Source organism: Myxine glutinosa, chromosome 6 (assembly GCF_964187855.1).
Source record: "Myxine glutinosa chromosome 6, kmMyxGlut1.1, whole genome shotgun sequence".
NCBI lineage: Eukaryota > Metazoa > Chordata > Myxini > Myxiniformes > Myxinidae > Myxine > Myxine glutinosa.
The window spans coordinates 109,617,793-109,640,621 of NC_136266.1; the positions used below are offsets into that span (position 1 = coordinate 109,617,793).

At 44.5% G+C, this 22,829-nt stretch overlaps 1 protein-coding gene across 2 annotated transcripts in view; it reads left to right on the forward strand.

Annotated features, from left to right (window-relative positions):
• Positions 1-22,829, forward strand: part of LOC137430181 (matrix metalloproteinase-17) — a 99,093-nt gene that overhangs the window by 63,984 nt on the left and 12,280 nt on the right. For both annotated transcript variants that reach the window (XM_068120824.2, XM_068120825.2), the window contains one exon: positions 5,221-5,356. In XM_068120824.2, the coding sequence (XP_067976925.2) occupies positions 5,221-5,356 (136 nt within the window). The remainder of the gene's footprint in view (positions 1-5,220; positions 5,357-22,829) is intronic.

Here is a 22,829-nt window from a genome sequence, read left to right on the forward strand (position 1 = left end):
GAAGCAGTTGAACACCTCCCACACCTTTAAAGTAGGCGAGCATGAATATAGAATCTTCATGGCGACCGAGACCTTGATCTGCTACGGATGTGGAGCACACGGACACACTAAGCAGTATTGCCCAGACGCCAAGAAGACGTACGCTACAGCAGCTGGGTCGGCCCGCCCTGTAACTGATGCAGTGCCCCCCGTTCATGAGCCTGGTGGAGTACAGACGCCCACACCAGAAGACCAGGGTGTGGAAAGTGGTGGCGGTGTTGCTGAGGTTAGTGCAGCAGGGGTGCACCCAGTCGATGAGGACAAGAGGCTGCAACCTCAAGAGAATATGGTCTTTGAGGAGGTATTGATGAAAGGCACCGAGGCTAAGAGGAACCTAAAACGTACCTTTTTGAGCGCCGAGGTGGAAGACAAAGGTAGCAAAGTGATACTCGTACAAACAAACAGTATCTCAGACTATCCTGATGATTCTCAGCAAGCTGGGCAGGGTGGTGACGAAACAGAGGAGAGTAGGACTTCACCCCTTGCTCTTGTTGAAGAAAATCAATGCAGCAGTATTGGTTGTGATGATGGCACCATTGTCCCTTGTGACAACGAGGAGTCCCAGGGCCTGAGTGACAACGGTTGTTGCTCACATCCGGTTGAAACGACCAAGGATGATGGTCCAAGCAGACCTATAATAGGCAGCAGTGGTGGCACAGATGTGCCCCTTGTGATGCAACAAGAAGACTGCAGTGGTGATGACACAGAAGGTGTGCCTGCTCCTGACACACAACAAAGGAGTTTCAACGTTGATGTGGTTAGGGAGCTGGATGAGGAAGCTCAAAGCCTTGTGTCTGTGAATGATCATCAGGGAGAAGAACAGATGGAAGCAACAAAGGAAAACGTCATCAGTTTCCTAAACGAGACGTTTAGGCAACGCTACGTTGTGATCAAAGACCATTTTCCCGATGTGAAAACTTTCATCAGGGCTGCAAGACCCCTCCTGCAAAGAAATGACCCAATGGAAATCTCGGAGGCCCAATTTCAGCGTCTTCGGAAAGCGGTCACAAAGGCGAATAAGGAATTGCAGGCGGAGGGTGAGTTACCTTTGTAAATGGCTTTGCGAAAGATATGTATCGCATCCCTGAATATCAATGGGGGTTGTACCCCCTTACGAAAAATTCAGACAATTCAGGCGATGGAGAGGGTGAAAGCCGACATCATCCTGATACAGGAGACTCATGCTACGAACACCCTGGTTGCTGAATGGGGAAAACTTTATCGAGGGCAGTGGTGGCTGAGTGGGTTTACCACACCCAAAGCTGGTGTTGCCATCGCCTTGAGTGATAGAATCCCTGCTCGGAAGATTGTCTTTAAGGAAATTTATAAGGGACATCTGATAGCGGTGGATTTCTATTGCAACACGCAAAGGATCATCATTGTGAACGTATATGCACCGAGTGAGCCCATGGAAAGAAGAGTGTTCTTTTCCACTCTGCATGACTTTGTAAAAGGACTGGATACAACCGCTTTCATCTGTGTTGCTGGTGATTTCAATTGCACTATCAATCCTTCCGTAGACAGGACCGGTCATGAACCCCATCCAGCTTCTATGAGGATTTTGGAGAACATCATCAAAAATCAGCATTTGAAAGATGTTTGGAGGTTGCAACACCCAACTTCACGGTGCTATACGTGGTGCAGATGCCATGATGGGAGGATATCAATGGCAAGGCTAGACAGATTCTACGTGAATAAGCCAATGCTAAATGTGATGGCCACAACCCAGATACTCCCAACTGGTTTCACAGACCATTACCTGGTTTCAATGGGTTTTAATTTGCCTCTGACCTCAGGGGGTAGTGCGTATTGGTCACTTAATACCCACCTGCTGAATGATATGAGATTCAAAGAGGCTTTTCGAGCCGTGTGGGAAAGAATTCGGTCCTCCAAATTTGAACATGCTAACCTTCGACTGTGGTGGGACCTCGCAAAGGGTCAGGTCAAATCGTTCTGTCAACAATATAGTCTTTATGCCACTAAATTGCAAAATCTCTCGATTGATTCATTAAAGGCTGAAATTGCAGCCCTGGAGGAAAACATTAATACGGCTGGGAAAGACACTACAGGTGACCGGCTGCTATGGACTAAAAAGGCAATGTTGACTGAACTGGTACGGCAGCGAGCAATGGGCACCCTGGTACGCATGAGAATGAGTTATTTAACGTTGGATATGCCAAATAAGGCCTTGTTTGGTTTGGAGAACTCTGTTAAAAAATCACAACAGATTCATGGGCTACGTGCTGCTAATGGGCCAATAGTGACCTCCCAACAGGAGATTAAGTCTGTTTTGAAGGTTTTTTATACAAACTTGTACTCCCCCCAGAGCATAAGTAATGAGACCTTGCAGGAGCTGACTACCGGGCTTCCAAGACTTGAGGAAGACCAGCAACGCACATTGAACATGTCAGTTTCGGCTGCTGAACTTGAAACTGCTATGCGGAGCTTGAAGGATGGTAAAGCCTCTGGGATTGATGGTTTGCCCGGAGAGTTCTATAAGAGTTTTTGGAAACTTGTGGGACCTGACCTGCTTGAGGTATTTGATGAATGCCTTCATGTTGGAGAGCTTCCCCTGTCCTGCAGAAGAGCAGTCATTTGCCTGTTGCCAAAGGCTGGGGACACTCAACTAGTCGAGAACTGGCGGCCTGTCTCATTGCTGTGTGCGGATTACAAGCTTTTGTCGAAGGCCTTAGCAAACCGTTTGGGAACTGTGATCAGCTCTATTGTGCACCCTGACCAGACCTACTGTGTACCAGGAAGGTCAATTTATGACAATATTTTTCTGATAAGGGATATTATTTCTTGTAATAAGTACGTGCGTGCCAGTTTTGGGTTGTTGTTTCTTGACCAAACAAAGGCTTTTGATCGTGTTGATCATACATATTTGTTTTCTGTTCTGGAGCGGATGGGTTTTGGCGAAACTTTCATTTCCTATGTCAAGCTGTTATACACTAACACCTTCTGCATGATGAAAGTAAACAACAGTTTATGTCCCCCTTTTCCTTTCCGTCGGGGTATCCGTCAAGGGTGTCCCCTTTCTGGACTTCTGTATATAATTGCCCTAGAACCACTCTTAGCATCCATCAGGCAGCGAATAACTCAGGATGTGGGAGCCGTTTTTGGTTCAAGATTTGTGGTCACAGCTTATGCTGATGATGTATGTGTTCTGATTAAGGGCCCAAGTAGTGTTGCTGCGGTGCAGCGTTGCTTTAAAGACTACTCTGCGGCCTCTTCCGCCGAAGTAAATTGGGGCAAGAGTGTAGCCTTATGGTGCGGTTCAGATAACCTTTCTTTAACACTGCCACCGTCACTCCCACATAATCTAGAGTGGAAAACAGATGGAGTCAAATATCTTGGTGTCTATCTCGGCAACCAGGAAGTAGAAACGAAGAACTGGGAAGGAATGATTGAACAAATTACACACCGGTTGAAACGATGGGAAGGACTGCTGCGATCTCTTTCTTATAAAGGCCGCTCTCTTGTTATAAATAACTTGATAGCAGCAAGATTATGGCATAAACTAATTGCCTTGCAGCCACCCAAGGAGTTGATACCAGCCATCCAGCGGGTCTTGGTTAATTTCTTTTGGAATGGATACCACTGGCTTCGGCCGCAAATACTGTACCATCCTCGGAAGGAGGGTGGACATGGAATTGTGGAGGTGTCCACCCGGCTTATGGCTTTTCGCCTACAGTCTGTGCAACGTCTGTTGTATGCTGAAGAGCTGCCCTGGCGCTCATTTGCGTTTTTCTTGTTGCAACAAGCGGGAGGCCTGTGTTATGATAGGCACTTGTTCCTGGTGAACCTTGACCGTGTCAGCTTAGTTTCAATCCCAACTTTTTATCAGGGTTTGCTGAGAGTTTGGAAAGGTTTTGGGGTTCATCGTTGCCTTGAGGCTTATAATTGCCGGATGTTTATCCAAGAGCCTATTTTCTATAACGGTTTTTTTCCATGCATTCCTCATAGTCCGACTTTGATTAGGAAATTTACTCAAGGAGGAATTGGCAAAGTTTGTGACCTGAGGGATACATCTGGGACAAAATGGATGTCTGCTGGCAGGGTGGCGGCCATTCTTGGTTTAAGATCCGTGCGTATTGTCAGCCAAATTATACGCATCGTCAAGAGGAAGTTTAAGGAGTTAAATATTGGCTGGGAAGGTATAAACAATGTCGAGGATGTTCGGCTGTCTTTCCCTGAAATTAAGGTGCTCCCAGCTCTCCAGTCGAATGGTGAACTTGTCTCTCCTTTTCATTTGGCAACAAAGGCTGGTATTCACAAGCTCCTTCGAGAAAACCAAGCATCACCCTTCTCCGGAGTAACAAGAGTGGCCTTGTGGTCCGAAAGGTTAGGGCCAGGGTCTCCTGCCACGCCACTGTGGCCTAATATGTACAAATTACCTATTTACGGGTTCCTCGCAGATATCCAGTGGAGACTAGCACATTGGGCTCTCCCTACGAACACCTTTGTTCATCACCTTGACAGCTCAGTGCCAGTAGCATGCCCCTTCTGTGTACAGAAGGAGGATCTCTTTCATGCCTATGTGAAATGCGAAAGACTAATACCTCTTTTCTTGATTCTCACACACCTTTTTGATCAGTTGTCTTTTCCTTTTACTTCACATTCTTTTATTTTTGGTGTATCTTTCAGACCCTCCTGCAAGGACTCTGGTGTCCTCCTAAACTTCTTAGCTGCTGTAGCAAAATACTCAATATATAAATCGAGGAAAATTAAAATTGATAATGGGCATGGGTTCGATGTTGTACCTATGTTTAAAGGGCTGGTGTCTGCAAGAATAAGGTTAGAGTTTGATTATTATGTGGCGAATGAAAATGTCAAACTCTTTGAATGCAAATGGTGTATCAATGAAGCCTTATGTGTTGTGAATGAATCGAATTTGTGCTTTTCTTTTTAACATTAAGAACTGTTGTTTTTTTCTATTTTTTTCTCTCCTGTAAAAATGTAACTTGACCTGGTGTGTTTTTTTGTGAAATAAATGGTGTTGCAAATTCTCTCTCTCTCTCTCTCTCTCTCTCTCTCTCTCTTAATATCTCTCTCTCTCTCTCTCTCTCTTAATATATCTCTGAAAATATGTAAATGTTACATGTTTCCTGGTTCAAATACTATTCTACATTACTACGTTTCCTTGTCCAACTCCATAAATTGAAAAACTGATTCACACAGATAAAGACACAGCACTTCTCATGAACAAGCCACGCTGCTCCCTCCCGGACATCATCGGCTCGTCTGAGATGGTGCGCCGTCGTAAACGATATGCCCTCGCTAGGAACAAGTGGCCCAAAAGAGAAATCACATGGACGTAAGTAATATTGGCTGAAGGTAAACAACTCAAGTACTTCTTTGAGAATTTCCCAAAAACCTTTTTTTTATTCCTTATGAGAGAACATTGAAACCAGCATTTGAATGCTTCAGTCTTGGACAAGTTTCTTTGTGGGAAAATGTTTTTTTGTTTACACAAATAGCCAACACGTCACAAACATTAGAAAACATTTTAACTGAATGCATGTAGGCCAACTTTAGTCCAAATACTAAAGTATCATCATCATCATTTGGTGTGCGATCAGAGGTGGGTGTGCATAACTCTGGGCTATCCTGCCAGGCCATGGTCTTGCCTTTCAAGCGATACTCACACCAAAAATGGATGGTAAAGCCTCTTTGTAGGTTGAATGGCAGGAGCTAGTGATTCAGGGGATTGGTGCTAATTCGGGATCTTTCATAATCAGGATCTTTATCATCCACCAAGTGATGCCGGTAGACAGCCCATTTTAACGCCCATCTGAGGGACAGTACACTTTGTGACGTAACATCCTGCTGGGAAACATCAATCAGACAATTTACAGTTGTGTCTGGAAGAGAACCCAGAATAGTGTGTTCAAGGTATGGGCTCTACCTTTATTGCATCCCATCGGACTTCTTCATGGCATCAAGGCAAAAATTATTGATACATTTTAAATGTAGCTTTTGGAGTATATATGTATTTGTACATATATACATATGTACATATATACATAAATGTACCTATATAATATATATATACATACATATATACATACATACATACAGAACTGTGCAAAAGTTTGCGTTGTCTTCACTTTTGCTGTGCTATTCCCCATTAAACATTGGTTAAGCTCTTAAATTCTAATTCAAACGTCTGTGAAAGTCAATTTGATATCACAATTACCTGTAAGTATATAAAATGAATTAGGAAATTGAAAAACTTTTATTTTTGCTTTACATATTAATATATTATATTATCATGTGCTAGTAATATCCACTTACCAAAAGGAAAATGTGCAGTAACCAGTTTGTGGAATTTTGTACAATAAATAAAAATTAATTAATGAAGTAATCAACACCAGTTACATTAATATGAATTACAAGAAACACACTATGAAGAAAATAGCAGAAAAGCTGAAGATCTCCTATAATGTTGTGAGGTACACTCTGCAACGGCAGAAACAACCTGGCTCGGTACAAGAAGTCAAAGGCCAGGAAGACCCAGTAGGACCTCCCCCAAGGCAAAACAAGCCCTTGAAGTTTCTCAGCTTATGCAATAGAAGGTACATCAAGTCAGCAGCTGACAAATTAAACTAGAGCAGGCCTGAACATCTCGTCCAGCACTGTGCACAGAAAGCTGATTGCAACAATTTTCCATGGCACAGTTGCAGGAAAGAAACCACGTCCAAGACCACAGTATAAGGTGAAAAGACCGACATTTGCAAGAGAACACCAATATTGGGCAACTGAACAATGGAATCGGGAAGTCTGGTCTGATGAATCGAAGTTTGAATATTTTGGATCTGAGAGACGCCAGTCATACACTGAAGACCTGGAGAACATTATGACACACAATGTCTGCAGCCTACCGTTAAATTACCTACTGGAGGCTCTGTGACTGTCTAGGGTTGTATCTCAGCTTTTGTTATAAGAAAACTTGTTAAAAACAATGGAACGTGAATAAAGAAGAAGTACAATTAAGCAGACATTGCAACACCATGCAGTTCCTAGGGGAAATCGTTTCATCAGCAGAGGATTTCTTTTCCAACAAAATAATGATCTAAAACACATTTCTAATATCGTAAAAACAGTACAGTAATACCCCGGTTTACATCACCCCTTCTTATGCCATTCCACAAATACGTCGTCACGTTATTAAGACCATGCGCTTCTCGATATTCGTCATCTCAACTCACGCTTACATCATTTTCAAATCCATACCTCGTATCCTCGAGCGTTTCCAGAACTTGCAAGATTGATAAAGACATCAGAATGCGTCACGAAAGTAGCAAATCGGGAGATCGCAAAATCACCAAAATAACTATATGTATAAACTATACTATACTTTGCACATAAACAAATGTACTGTACTGTAGATTGGCCCAGATGCATTGTAAAAGTGTTACCTTAGAAGTGAAGTTAGATGTTATTTGTCGAATGGATGCTGGTATTAATGGATTTCCGGGTTATTAAGTTTGCCTCCGATCGATAAATATGCCCATTTTCATTAAAGAAGGATGAAGAAGAAGACATACTTCCACTTTCGACAAGTTCCAGATGAGGTTTATTTTTATTTAAATATGTCTGGTAATTGTTTTTTTAATTTATTTATATGTACTTGTACTTAGTACAGTAGAAATTGACAATGACAAAGACATTTTCCATAATAACCATATTTGTGTTTTTATTATATTATATAACCTTATTAGAAGTTGAAATGACCACAAAAAATTCTCACATTCACTCATGGGGAAATACGTTTTTTGGGGAAATTTCAAAATGCCTGCCAATGGGGCTTCATATTGTTAACTTATTTTAAGTAAACACTTTCTATGCACTAATTTATCAATTAAATGAGAGGCAAACACAAACATACAGTCACGTGAAAAAGGAAGTACACCCCATGTAAAGTTTTGACTTTTTCAACATATTTCAACATACAGCTACTTGATTTTCATTTCAACAATATTGATGGATAAAGGTGATATAATATAACAAATATCATGAAACATTTACATTTTGTAGTCCATTGTATAATTTAAATAAACATAAATGAAAATTTCGCATGTGGAAAAAGTAAGTACACCCCAACATTTATCACTACTTCAAATACCTAAAATTAGAATCAGGTTTACCAGCTCGGATGCAAATGATTAGAACATCGTTAGAGAGGATCTTGGAGGAACCTGTCTAATTTAAACCTCAGACATTTAGTTTGGTTTGCTCTTTGTTGTTGAAGTGTGCGGCGTCACCATGCCTAGATCAAAAGAGCTCTCTGATGCCTTCAGAAAGAAGGTTATAGATAGCCGACGAGTCTGGGAAGCGATTTAAATAGATCTCCAAACAATTTGAAATCAATCATTCGACTGTCCGGAAGATCATCTACAAGTGGAGAAGATTCCAAACAACTGCCAACTTGTTCAGGCCAGGGTGCCCCAGCAAGTTCAGCCCAAGAGCAGACCGCAAGATGCTGAAATAAGTCTCTAAGAACCCCAGAATGTCATCACGGGATATACAGGTAGCTCTTGCCACTGTTGATGTCAAAGTGCACGAGTCTACCATTAGAAAGAGGCTGCACAAATTTGATCTTTTTTTTTTTTTTTTTTTTTTTTGTATACAAGATCGAGGCTCGTGAAAGAGCTAACATTAATCACACAAAAAGACAAACCGACACACAAAACACAAAAAACAAGGGGAGCGGCAGACAAGATGGGGAGAGAGGGGGAAGGACACAAAAGAGAGGGGGAAGAGGGGGAAGGACACAAACACAACATTTGAGAGCAGGGACATCGGGAGGACTTGGGGGGAGGTGGGAGAGGAATAAAACATATGAACACTGCAAGGACTCTGGGGTGAATTACCGGGGGTAGAAAAGATCAAGGTTTTCGATGGGGGAAGATAAGAGATGGTGGTGAACAGCTGTTTTAAAGACCTGGAGGGAGGAGTGGGATTGAAGGGAGTGGGGGAGTTTGTTCCAGAGGCGGGAGAAAAGGGGAATGAAAGAGTGAAGGTGAGCAGAGAGCCTAGACTTTGGCAGTTTAACCATAAGAGGGTTGCAGGCAGATCTTGTGCGACCTGAAGGAATATTGGGGGGACAGAGCACAGAGAGAGCTGGGGGAGCAAGGCCGGAGAGGAGTCGGTAGAAGACAGAAAGACCACCAACCTGCCTGCGGTGAGTGAGTGAAAGGCCCTCGGTGTTGACTACATCGCAGGAGATTCCAATGATTCTGAAAGCTTTGGCCTCAACAGCGTGAAGCCGAGCAAGGTGTGAGGCAGGAGCACCAGCCCAGAGGGGGGAACAGTATTCCATTGAGCTGCGGATGAAAGCCTTGTATGTGGTGAGGAGCTCAGGTGTGCCAAGGAAGGACTTCGCACGACGGAGGATGCCCAGTCGGCGACTGGCTTTGGAGGCCAGCTTGGAAATGTGGTTTTCCCAAGAAAGATCATGGCAGATAGTGAGACCCAAAAGCTTGAGCGACAGAACTTCTTGGAGAGGATTGTTGTGAAAGTAGTTGGGAGGGTTGTCCAGTCGGTCCTTTCGGAGAGACATTGTAAGAGTGTGAGATTTGTCAGGATTGAAAGACATGTTCCACTTGTTTGACCAGTCTGTGATTTTGTCCAGGTCTGCAGAGAGTGAGGAGGCTGCAGACTGCCGATCTGAGGGATGAGGAATGGAGCGACAGAGAGTAGAGTCATCAGCAAAGAGATAGAGAGGATTTTCAAGAGAGTCAGAGAGATCATTGATGAAGACCAGAAAAAGCACAGGGCCCAGAACACTGCCTTGGGGAACTCCAGCCTGAACAGGAAGAGGAGATGAGAGAAACCCATTCAGGGCCACACGTTGACTACGACCAGAGAGGAAGTCCGCCAGCCATGCGTGGAGATTTCCATGGATACCAAAGGAGGAGAGTTTGGTGAGCAGAGCAGGGTGCCAGACCGTATCGAAGGCACGTGAAATGTCAAGGGAGACAGCTCTAATTTCCTGTTTGGCGTTGAGGACCTCCATCCATTGTTGAGAAAGCAGAAGCAGCATGTCCAGAGTAGAGTGACCAGGTCTGAAACCAAATTGATGATCAGAGATCAAGCCATTGGAGAAGAGGAAAGATTTAATATCTGAAGCAATGATGGATTCCATGACTTTGCTGATAATTGGGAGAAGGCTGATTGGTCTGTAGTTGCTGGGATCTGTTTTTGCACCTTTTTTGTGCAAACTGGTGATGTTGGCTGATTTCCAAGCAGATGGCAGATGGCAGATGACCTTGAGCAAAAGAGAGGGTGAAGAGAACAGAAAGAGGGAGTGAAAGAGCAGAAGAACATGATTTTAGGACCTGTGGGCTGATGCCGTCAGGACCAGTTGCAGAATCAGAGTCGAGGGTTGACAGAAACTTTTCCACCTTGTCAGGAGGAAAGGACACAGAGTCCAGGAGCAGCTGGGTACGACTGGGTATGGTGGGTACAGAGAGGGATGGGTTTGGGACACAAGATTTAGAGGCAAACACAGAGTTGAGGCATTCAGCTTTTTCACGTGCGGAGTCAGCCGTTAAGCCGTTTGAGGTGAGGGAGGGGATGGAGGGGGAACAAACACCAGAAACAGATTTGACCAGACGCCACCAGGATTTGGAAGAGGGAGACAGATAAGAGAGTTCGGTCTTGAGAATGGTGAGATATTGTTTCCTGGCTCTCCTGAGGGTGGACACACACACATGAAACGTAAGGACAACAAGGACTTCCAGGAAAGAAGTCAAAAGTCACCTCAAAAAAGTGGATTTGGGGTGAAATTAGCGGGGGTAGAAAAGATCAAGGTTTTGGATTGGGGAAGATAAGAGATGGTGGTGAACAGCCGTTTTAAAGACCTGGAGGGAGGAGTGGGATTGAAGAGAGTGAGGGAGTTTGTTCCAGAGGCGGGAGAAAAGAGCAATGAAGGAGTGAAGGTGAGCAGAGAGTCTTGATTTTGGCAGTTTAACCATAAGAGGGTTGCAGGCAGATCTTGTGCGACCTGCAGGAATATTTGGGGGACAGAGCCCAGAGAGAGCTGGGGGAGCAAGGCCAGACAGGAGTCGGTAGAAGACGGAAAGACCACCAACCTGCCTGCGGTTATTAAGTGAAAGGCCCTCGGAGATAGCGTCATCGCGGGAGATTCCAATGATTCTGAACGCTTTGGTTTCAACAGCGTGAAGACGAGCTAGGTGTGAGGCAGGAGCACCAGCCCAGAGGGGAGAGCAGTACTCCATTGAGCTGCGGATGAAAGCCTTGTATGTGGTGAGGAGCTCAGGTGTGCCAAGGAAGGACTTCGCACGATGGAGGATGCCCAGTCGGCGACTGGCTTTGGAGGCCAGCTTGGAAATGTGGTTTTCCCAGGAAAGATCATGGCAGATAGTGAGACCCAAAAGCTTGAGTGACAGAACTTCTTGGAGAGGATTATTCAGAAAGTAGATGGGAGGGTTGTCCAGTCGGTCTTTTCGGAGAGACATCGTAAGAGTGTGAGATTTGTCAGGATTGAAAGACATGTTCCACTTGTTTGCCCAGTCTGTGATTTTGTCCAGGTCTGCAGAGAGTGAGGAGGCTGCAGACTGCCGATCTGAGGGATGAGGAATGGAGCGGCAGAGAGTGGAGTCATCAGCAAAGAGATAGAGAGGATTTTCAAGAGAGACAGAGAGATCATTGATGAAGACCAGAAAAAGCACAGGGCCCAGAACACTGCCTTGGGGAACTCCAGCCTGAACAGGAAGAGGAGATGAGAGAAACCCATTCAGGGCCACACGTTGACTATGACTAGAGAGGAAGTCCGCCAGCCATGCGTGGAGATTTCCATGGATACCAAAGGAGGAGAGTTTGGTGAGCAGAGCGGGGTGCCAGACCGTATCGAAGGCACGTGATATGTCGAGGGAGACAGCTCTAATTTCCTGTTTGGCATTGAGGACCTCCATCCATTGTTGAGACAGCAGAAGCAGCATGTCCAGAGTAGAGTGACCTGGTCTGAAACCAAATTGATGATCAGAGATCAAGCCATTGGAGAAGAGGAAAGATTTCATATCCGAAGCAATGATGGATTCCATGACTTTGCAGATAATTGGGAGAAGGCTGATTGGTCTGTAGTTGCTAGGATCTGTTTTTGCACCTTTTTTGTGCAAAGCGGTGATGTTGGCTGATTTCCAAGCAGATGGCAGTTGACCTTGAGCAAAAGAGAGGGTGAAGAGAACAGAGAGAGGGAGAGAAAGAGCGGAAGAACAGGATTTTAGGACCCGTGGGCTGATGCCGTCAGGTCCAGTTGCAGAATCAGAGTCGAGGGTTGACAGAAACTTTTCCACCTTGTCAGGAGGAAAGGACACGGAGTCCAGGAGCAGCTGGGTACGACTGGGTATGGTGGGTACAGAGGGGGATGGGTTTGGGACACAAGATTTAGAGGCAAACACAGAGTTGAGGCATTCAGCTTTTTCACGTGTTCGTAAGAGTGTGAACAGAATTTCACGTAAGAATTTATCACTCTATAGTGCCCTGTGTCGCCATATCACCTTTATCTGTCAATATTGTTGAAATGAAGATCAAATAGCTGTATGTTGAAATATGTTGAAAAAGTCAAAACTTTACATGGGGTGTACTTACTTTTTCATGTGACTGTATAATATATTGTGTTCCTGTAGCAAGTTTGTGGCTCATACATACTTGATTTAGAAAGTTGTACTTTAAAAAAACGTTGTACTGAATTTTGCAACAAGTATAAATCCTCACATATTTATTAATTTCTCATAATGGTGTAAATTGAAGTCAAATGTATGGATCATTAATATTTCATCTTCCAGACCTGCACACTTTAGCTATAATGTATGGCATTCCCTGAATTATAATACATATTTAAAAACTTGCAGCAATGACAACTTATTACAGAAAGTGTATAGTTGTGTGTACTTTTCAAACTCCAGGTCCACACTGATGTTTTAACACAACATCAACCGGTACAACATGGACAGACTGAACACAAAGTCACACTGAAAAGGTTTTATCCAATTTTACGCAATAGTACATCACACCCCTAAATTAACTAATAGGGCCTACATAACCTCTCAAAATAATGTATTATCTATCTATAATTCCAGTAATCTCTGTACGTCTGTACGTTTGTTTGTTTGTCTGTGACCGCTGTTTCTCGACAACTACCGGTCCGATATACTTGAAACTTGCCAGGTATATTGCTGGGGACCCGAGGATGTGCCTTTTCAAGGTTTGATATTAATCGGACAATTACTTACCGAGCTATGTCCAAAAAACGATTCAACCAATCAGAGAGCAGCGAACGATCGCGTGTGCCGAACGTGGAGGACACACTCTGCCTCGGATGGCACATTTGAGAGCGTATTCATTTATTTCACGTTTGCAAACTATGTTGGCGTTAAACTATGTTTTAAAACTAATAAAACCGAATTTGCGATTCATTCGCTTTCCTGCGCGTTTGTGCACGCGATGGCGATTTCTTTACCAAACTCCGGAAGCCGTTCGCTTTGGACCAAACCATTGCATGTAAATAGAGGGGGGGGATTGTCACCGTACTCGCAAGCCGTTCGCTTTGGACCAAACCATTTCATGTAAATAGAGGGGGGGGGGATATCATTTTAGATATAGATATAGTACGGGCAATGCCCTAGTGTCTATAAACATGATATGTTTACATTCTATAATAGTATGTATACTTGTGATGCTGTCATAATACTGTCATATTGTTTAAATTCATGAAACATCTTAAAATGTTCTGCTTCATCCATTTGTGCGACATCAAGTTTGTGTGAACCGTTTTCAAATTGTACCATTGTGCACCACACTTACAATGAATATCACAAGCAATGCCTTTCTTGGCGCAGATACATGATGTACATAAGCATTTTTTGCTCTTAGAAGAGCATCCTATGTAAATCAGCAGTTCTGATGGTGCTGGGGACCTGTCGGTGATAATGGGTACAACTGAGCCAGCCTCTACCTTGTATCTATATTCCTCCATAATTATCACCGTTTTTAGGTGATACCACATACTGACTTTGTGGTGTACTCGAAGGCTACGATAAAAAATATATTTGGATAACATTTTGCATATTCTTAATAAAATAATCACATTTTTAAAAGAAATATGTTCCAGTAATGAGTAACAGATATCTGTTATTTATTTTATATTTATCAGAAAGTATTCACAACATTTTATACCATAAATCAGAGTATTTGTAAATCATTATCATCTAAACCTGGAAAATGTATTATTTACAGTTTTGTAATCTACAATATAAGAGAGCCGTTGGTCTGTCTGTCTGTGTCGCCATTTTTCTCAGAGATGGCTGAACGTATTGTTGCGGTTTTGCCATAAAGGCAAACCCCCTATAGTTAATTGCACGACAACATGTAGCCTGTAGTAGTTAGTTATTTCTTATTGAATATAAAGATTAGCCCTTTCCCATTGTGTAGTAATAGAGACCAAATATGCGTTGAGTAGGCAGGATTTCAAACCTTTGTGTGGTTAAAGGAAGCCATTTAGATGTACAAGGAGGCGTGGCCAAAAGAACAGGCCCACGTGACCAATGACGTGTCGGGGACACTGCACCAGCCAGCAACCAATGGGGTGTGGAACCTCCCCGAATGAAAGCCGGAAGGAAAACTGAAACCTTCCTGGGAGAAGGAAGGATTGAAGGCCAGCATGCGACAAACCTCTGCCAATGGGAGGCTGTGGAACATTTTGAAGGCATGGGCATGTGTGACAAAACCCATGCCCATCGCATTTTCACTCTTGCTTTTTGGCTGTGCCCACGACACGACCCTCTTGGATTTCGCTTCGTCGGCGACATCTCTTGTTTTTTCGCTTCTCCCACGACACGTGTCTTGGCTCTTGCTTTTGGGCTTCGCCGAGGACACTGCTCTTCCTTTGTGCCTCACAGAGCCTCTTGCTTTTTGCGTCGAGGCCCGACACCCATTGCTCTTCGCCGATCTCTTGCACCATCCGGCTGACCTGCAAGCATTGGCTTCTTCCACGACTCACCTGAGCCGAAGCTCGTCTGCCTGCGTTGAAGTTCGTTGGACATTACCTTATCCAGGCTTCACATCGAGGATCGAACTGCGCACAGCCGCGGCCACCTTTGAGGCAAACCCAGCACGTACATCGGTATGCCAATAACCGGTGTGTCTTTCCCTGTGCGAGTGTGTGTGTGTGTGTGTGTGTGTGTGTGTGTGTGTGTGTGTGTGTGTGTGTGTGTGTGTGTGTGTGTGTGTGTGTGTGTGTGTGTGTGTGTGTGTGTGTGTGAAGGCGCCAAGTCGGGTTTATTAGTAGGTAAGAATTGATAAGCTGCATCTTTGTCTGTTTCTCTGTGCCTTCAAAATAAAAGGCTGTACATTTTGTGGTTACTTTCAAACCTGTTCGGAAACGTCTTTTCACCATTGGCCTAGCATCATCCGAGACCGAATTTGGCGGTTTGAATCAGGTCCATAAATCACTTAAGGTAACACCGCAATCCACACCGTGCAAATCCGCTCGGCACGAAATTTAATAAGGTGTGTGAAAGCGAGGGTTCGATCCCCTGTTTCTTCGGTCATGTGTCTTGAAGGTATTTGGGATATTTGGACCAGCAAACTCTTCGGCTCGTGGCTGTGAGTTTGGCGATCAGAATTGCTTAGCAATCCATCAACCACGAGTTTAGTTGCTCGCGGTCAATGGCCTGTGTGGAACCGGAGTTCGTGGGGAAACGGGGCATAACCCCCCTCCCTCCCCCCCCCCCCCCCCCCGTTGTTCTGTTGCGGGATCCGCAACAGTATCTTCGTTAAACTTTCAGAGGTTCATCAGTGAGTGCCAGGGGGTGATTTAGGCAAAAATATATATATATACATATATTCGGATTTTTTTTTTATCACTCTATAGTGCCTAAGCCTTTTTGATTAATGACGGTTTTTTTTGTTTTTTTTGTTTTTTGTATACTGAATCGAGGCTCGTGAAAGAGCTAACATTTACTTCACAAACAAATCGACCAGACAAACAAAATATACAAAAAGAGGGAGCGGAAGACAAGATGGGGAGAGAAGGGGAAGCACACAAACACAACATTTGAGAGCAGGGAGATGTGTGGAAGGGAGAGGGCTTGGGGGGAGGAGGCATGGGAAGGGGGGGGGGGAGGGAGAAGTATAAAACACAAGGACACCAAGGACATCCAGGACAGAAGTTGGTATTTCAAAAAAGTGGAATTGGGGTGAAATTAGCGGGGGTAGAAAAGATTAAGGTTTTGGATGGGGGAAGATAAGAGATGGTGGTGAACAGCTGTTTTAAAGACCTGGAGGGTGGAGTGGGATTGAAGAGAGTGAGGGAGTTTGTTCCAGAGGCGGGAGAAAAGAGGAATGAAGGAGTGAAGGTGAGCAGAGAGCCTAGACTTTGGCAGTTTGACCATAAGAGGGTTGCAGGCAGATCTTGTGCGACCTGTAGGAATATTTGCGTGACAGAGCCAAGAGAGAGCTGGGGAGGGGGGGCAAGGCCAGAGAGGAGTCGGTAGAAGACGGAAAGACCACCAACCTGCCTGCGGTGAGTGAGTGAGAGGCCCTTGGAGTTAGCTTCATCGCGGGAGATTCCAATGATTCTGAATGCTTTGGTTTCAACAGCGTGAAGACGAGCTAGGTGTGAGGCAGGAGCACCAGCCCAGAGGGGAGAGCAGTATTCCATTGAGCTGCGGATGAAAGCCTTGTATGTGGTGAGGAGCTCAGGTGTGCCAAGGAAGGACTTCGCACGACGGAGGATGCCCAGTCGGCGACTGGCTTTGGAGGCCACATTTGAAATGTGGTTTTCCCAGGAAAGATCATGGCAGATAGTGAGACCCAAAAGCTTGAGTGACAGAACTTCTTGGAGAGGATTATTCAGAAAGTAGATGGGAGGGTTGTCCAGTCGGTCTTTTCGGAGAGACATCGTAAGAGTGTGAGATTTGTCAGGATTGAAAGACATGTTCCACTTGTTTGCCCAGTCTGTGATTTTGTCCAGGTCTGCAGAGAGTGAGGAGGCTGCAGACTGCCGATCTGAGGGATGAGGAATGGAGCGGCAGAGAGTGGAGTCATCAGCAAAGAGATAGAGAGGATTTTCAAGAGAGACAGAGAGATCATTGATGAAGACCAGAAAAAGCACAGGGCCCAGAACACTGCCTTGGGGAACTCCAGCCTGAACAGGAAGAGGAGATGAGAGAAACCCATTCAGGGCCACACGTTGACTATGACTAGAGAGGAAGTCCGCCAGCCATGCGTGGAGATTTCCATGGATACCAAAGGAGGAGAGTTTGGTGAGCAGAGCGGGGTGCCAGACCGTATCGAAGGCACGTGATATGTCGAGGGAGACAGCTCTAATTTCCTGTTTGGCATTGAGGACCTCCATCCATTGTTGAGACAGCAGAAGCAGCATGTCCAGAGTAGAGTGACCTGGTCTGAAACCAAATTGATGATCAGAGATCAAGCCATTGGAGAAGAGGAAAGATTTCATATCCGAAGCAATGATGGATTCCATGACTTTGCAGATAATTGGGAGAAGGCTGATTGGTCTGTAGTTGCTAGGATCTGTTTTTGCACCTTTTTTGTCCAAAGCGGTGATGTTGGCTGATTTCCAAGCAGATGGCAGTTGACCTTGAGCAAAAGAGAGGGTGAAGAGAACAGAGAGAGGGAGAGAAAGAGCGGAAGAACAGGATTTTAGGACCCGTGGGCTGATGCCGTCAGGTCCAGTTGCAGAATCAGAGTCGAGGGTTGACAGAAACTTTTCCACCTTGTCAGGAGGAAAGGACACGGAGTCCAGGAGCAGCTGGGTACGACTGGGTATGGTGGGTACAGAGGGGGATGGGTTTGGGACACAAGATTTAGAGGCAAACACAGAGTTGAGGCATTCAGCTTTTTCACGTGTTCGTAAGAGTGTGAACAGAATTTCACGTAAGAATTTATCACTCTATAGTGCCTTGTGTCGCCATATCACCTTTATCTGTCAATATTGTTGAAATGAAGATCAAATAGCTGTATGTTGAAATATGTTGAAAAAGTCAAAACTTTACATGGGGTGTATTTACTTTTTCACGTGACTGTATAATATATTGTGTTCCTGTAGCAAGTTTGTGGCTCATACATACTTGATTTAGAAAGTTGTACTTTAAAAAAACGTTGTACTGAATTTTGCAACAAGTATAAATCCTCACATATTTATTAATTTCTCATAATGGTGTAAATTGAAGTCAAATGTATGGATCATTAATATTTCATCTTCCAGACCTGCACACTTTAGCTATAATGTATGGCATACCCTGAATTATAATACATATTTAAAAACTTGCAGCAATGACAACTTATTACAGAAAGTGTATAGTTGTGTGTACTTTTCAAACTCCAGGTCCACACTGATGTTTTAACACAACATCAACCGGTACAACATGGACAGACTGAACACAAAGTCACACTGAAAAGGTTTTATCCAATTTTACGCAATAGTACATCACACCCCTAAATTAACTAATAGGGCCTACATAACCTCTCAAAATAATGTATTATGTCTATAAACATGATATGTTTACATTCTATAATAGTATGTATACTTGTGATGCTGTCATAATACTGTCATATTGTTTAAATTCATGAAACATCTTAAAATGTTCTGCTTCATCCATTTGTGCGACATCAAGTTTGTGTGAACCGTTTTCAAATTGTACCATTGTGCACCACACTTACAATGAATATCACAAGCAATGCCTTTCTTGGCGCAGATACATGATGTACATAAGCATTTTTTGCTCTTAGAAGAGCATCCTATGTAAATCAGCAGTTCTGATGGTGCTGGGGACCTGTCGGTGATAATGGGTACAACTGAGCCAGCCTCTACCTTGTATCTATATTCCTCCATAATTATCACCGTTTTTAGGTGATACCACATACTGACTTTGTGGTGTACTCGAAGGCTGCGATAAAAAATATATTTGGATAACATTTTGCATATTCTTAATAAAATAATCACATTTTTAAAAGAAATATGTTCCAGTAATGAGTAACAGATATCTGTTATTTATTTTATATTTATCAGAAAGTATTCACAACATTTTATACCATAAATCAGAGTATTTGTAAATCATTATCATCTAAACCTGGAAAATGTATTATTTACAGTTTTGTAATCTACAATATAAGAGAGCCGTTGGTCTGTCTGTCTGTGTCGCCATTTTTCTCAGAGATGGCTGAACGTATTGTTGCGGTTTTGCCATAAAGGCAAACCCCCTATAGTTAATTGCACGACAACATGTAGCCTGTAGTAGTTAGTTATTTCTTATTGAATATAAAGATTAGCCCTTTCCCATTGTGTAGTAATAGAGACCAAATATGCGTTGAGTAGGCAGGATTTCAAACCTTTGTGTGGTTAAAGGAAGCCATTTAGATGTACAAGGAGGCGTGGCCAAAAGAACAGGCCCACGTGACCAATGACGTGTCGGGGACACTGCACCAGCCAGCAACCAATGGGGTGTGGAACCTCCCCGAATGAAAGCCGGAAGGAAAACTGAAACCTTCCTGGGAGAAGGAAGGATTGAAGGCCAGCATGCGACAAACCTCTGCCAATGGGAGGCTGTGGAACATTTTGAAGGCATGGGCATGTGTGAGAAAACCCACGCCCATCGCATTTTCACTCTTGCTTTTTGGCTGTGCCCACGACACGACCCTCTTGGATTTCGCTTCGTCGGCGACATCTCTTGTTTTTTCGCTTCTCCCACGACACGTGTCTTGGCTCTTGCTTTTGGGCTTCGCCGAGGACACTGCTCTTCCTTTGTGCCTCACGGAGCCTCTTGCTTTTTGCGTCGAGGCCCGACACCCATTGCTCTTCGCCGATCTCTTGCACCATCCGGCTGACCTGCAAGCATTGGCTTCTTCCACGACTCACCTGAGCCGAAGCTCGTCTGCCTGCGTTGAAGTTCGTTGGACATTACCTTATCCAGGCTTCACATCGAGGATCGAACTGCGCACAGCCGCGGCCACCTTTGAGGCAAACCCAGCACGTACATCGGTATGCCAATAACCGGTGTGTCTTTCCCTGTGTGTGTGTGTGTGTGTGTGTGTGTGTGTGTGTGTGTGTGTGTGTGTGTGTGTGTGTGTGTGTGTGTGTGTGTGTGTGTGTGTGTGTGTGTGTGTGTGTGTGTGTGTGTAGGCGCCAAGTCGGGTTTATTAGTAGGTAAGAATTGATAAGCTGCATCTTTGTCTGTTTCTCTGTGCCTTCAAAATAAAAGGCTGTACATTTTGTGGTTACTTTCAAACCTGTTCGGAAACGTCTTTTCACCATTGGCCTAGCATCATCCGAGACCGAATTTGGCGGTTTGAATCAGGTCCATAAATCACTTAAGGTAACACCGCAATCCACACCGTGCAAATCCGCTCGGCACGAAATTTAATAAGGTGTGTGAAAGCGAGGGTTCGATCCCCTGTTTCTTCGGTCATGTGTCTTGAAGGTATTTGGGATATTTGGACCAGCAAACTCTTCGGCTCGTGGCTGTGAGTTTGGCGATCAGAATTGCTTAGCAATCCATCAACCACGAGTTTAGTTGCTCGCGGTCAATGGCCTGTGTGGAACCGGAGTTCGTGGGGAAACGGGGCATAACCCCCCCTCCCTCCCCCCCCCCCCCCCCGTTGTTCTGTTGCGGGATCCGCAACAGTATCTTCGTTAAACTTTCAGAGGTTCATCAGTGAGTGCCAGGGGGTGATTTAGGCAAAAAAATATATATATACATATATTCGGATTTTTTTTTTATCACTCTATAGTGCTTAAGCCTTTTTGATTAATGACGGTTTTTTTTGTTTTTTTTGTTTTTTGTATACTGAATCGAGGCTCGTGAAAGAGCTAACATTTACTTCACAAACAAATCGACCAGACAAACAAAATATACAAAAAGAGGGAGCGGAAGACAAGATGGGGAGAGAAGGGGAAGCACACAAACACAACATTTGAGAGCAGGGAGATGTGTGGAAGGGAGAGGGCTTGGGGGGAGGAGGCGTGGGAAGGGGGGGGGGGGGAGGGAGAAGTATAAAACACAAGGACACCAAGGACATCCAGGACAGAAGTTGGTATTTCAAAAAAGTGGAATTGGGGTGAAATTAGCGGGGGTAGAAAAGATTAAGGTTTTGGATGGGGGAAGATAAGAGATGGTGGTGAACAGCTGTTTTAAAGACCTGGAGGGTGGAGTGGGATTGAAGAGAGTGAGGGAGTTTGTTCCAGAGGCGGGAGAAAAGAGGAATGAAGGAGTGAAGGTGAGCAGAGAGCCTAGACTTTGGCAGTTTGACCATAAGAGGGTTGCAGGCAGATCTTGTGCGACCTGTAGGAATATTTGCGTAACAGAGCCAAGAGAGAGCTGGGGGGGGGGGGGGCAAGGCCAGAGAGGAGTCGGTAGAAGACGGAAAGACCACCAACCTGCCTGCGGTGAGTGAGTGAGAGGCCCTTGGAGTTAGCTTCATCGCGGGAGATTCCAATGATTCTGAATGCTTTGGTTTCAACAGCGTGAAGACGAGCTAGGTGTGAGGCAGGAGCACCAGCCCAGAGGGGAGAGCAGTATTCCATTGAGCTGCGGATGAAAGCCTTGTATGTGGTGAGGAGCTCAGGTGTGCCAAGGAAGGACTTCGCACGACGGAGGATGCCCAGTCGGCGACTGGCTTTGGAGGCCACATTTGAAATGTGGTTTTCCCAGGAAAGATCATGGCAGATAGTGAGACCCAAAAGCTTGAGTGACAGAACTTCTTGGAGAGGATTATTCAGAAAGTGGATGGGAGGGTTGTCCAGTCGGTCTTTTCGGAGAGACATCGTAAGAGTGTGAGATTTGTCAGGATTGAAAAACATGTTCCACTTGTTTGCCCAGTCTGTGATTTTGTCCAGGTCTGCAGAGAGTGAGGAGGCTGCAGACTGCCGATCTGAGGGATGAAGAATGGAGCGACAGGGAGTAGAGTCATCAGCAAAGAGATACAGAGGATTTTCAAGAGGGTCAGAGAGATCATTGATGAAGACCAGAAAAAGCACAGGGCCCAGAACACTGCCTTGTGGAACTCCAGCCTGAACAGGAAGAGGAGATGAGAGAAACCCATTCAGGGCCACACGTTGTCTACGACTAGAGAGGAAGTCCGCCAGCCATGCGTGGAGATTTCCATGGATACCAAAAGAGGAGAGTTTGGTGAGCAGAGCGGGGTGCCAGACCGTATCGAAGGCACGTGATATGTCAAGGGAGACTGCTCTAATTTCCTGTTTGGCATTGAGGACCTCCATCCATTGTTGAGAAAGCAGAAGCAGCATGTCCAGAGTAGAGTGTCCAGGTCTGAAACCAAATTGATGATCAGAGATCAAGCCATTGGAGAAGAGGAAAGATTTCATATCTGAAGCAATGATGGATTCCATGACTTTGCTGATAATTGGGAGAAGGCTGATTGGTCTGTAGTTGCTGGGATCTGTTTTTGCACCTTTTTTGTGCAAAGCGGTGATGTTGGCAGATTTCCAAGCAGATGGAAGATGACCTTGAGCAAAAGAGAGGGTGAAGAGAACAGAGAGAGGGAGTGAAAGAGCGGAAGAACAGGATTTTAGGACCCGTGGGCTGATGCCGTCAGGTCCAGTTGCAGAATCCGAGTTACAGTTATATACAAGTACATATTCGCATAAATAAATAATATGCAATTTACCAGACATTTGAAGACAAATAATCAAACTATTCCGGAAGCGGTCAAAATTGGTATAAGGCTTCTTCTTCTAACTGTACGTCACTCAGAAACATGATGAATGGCACATTCAGCAG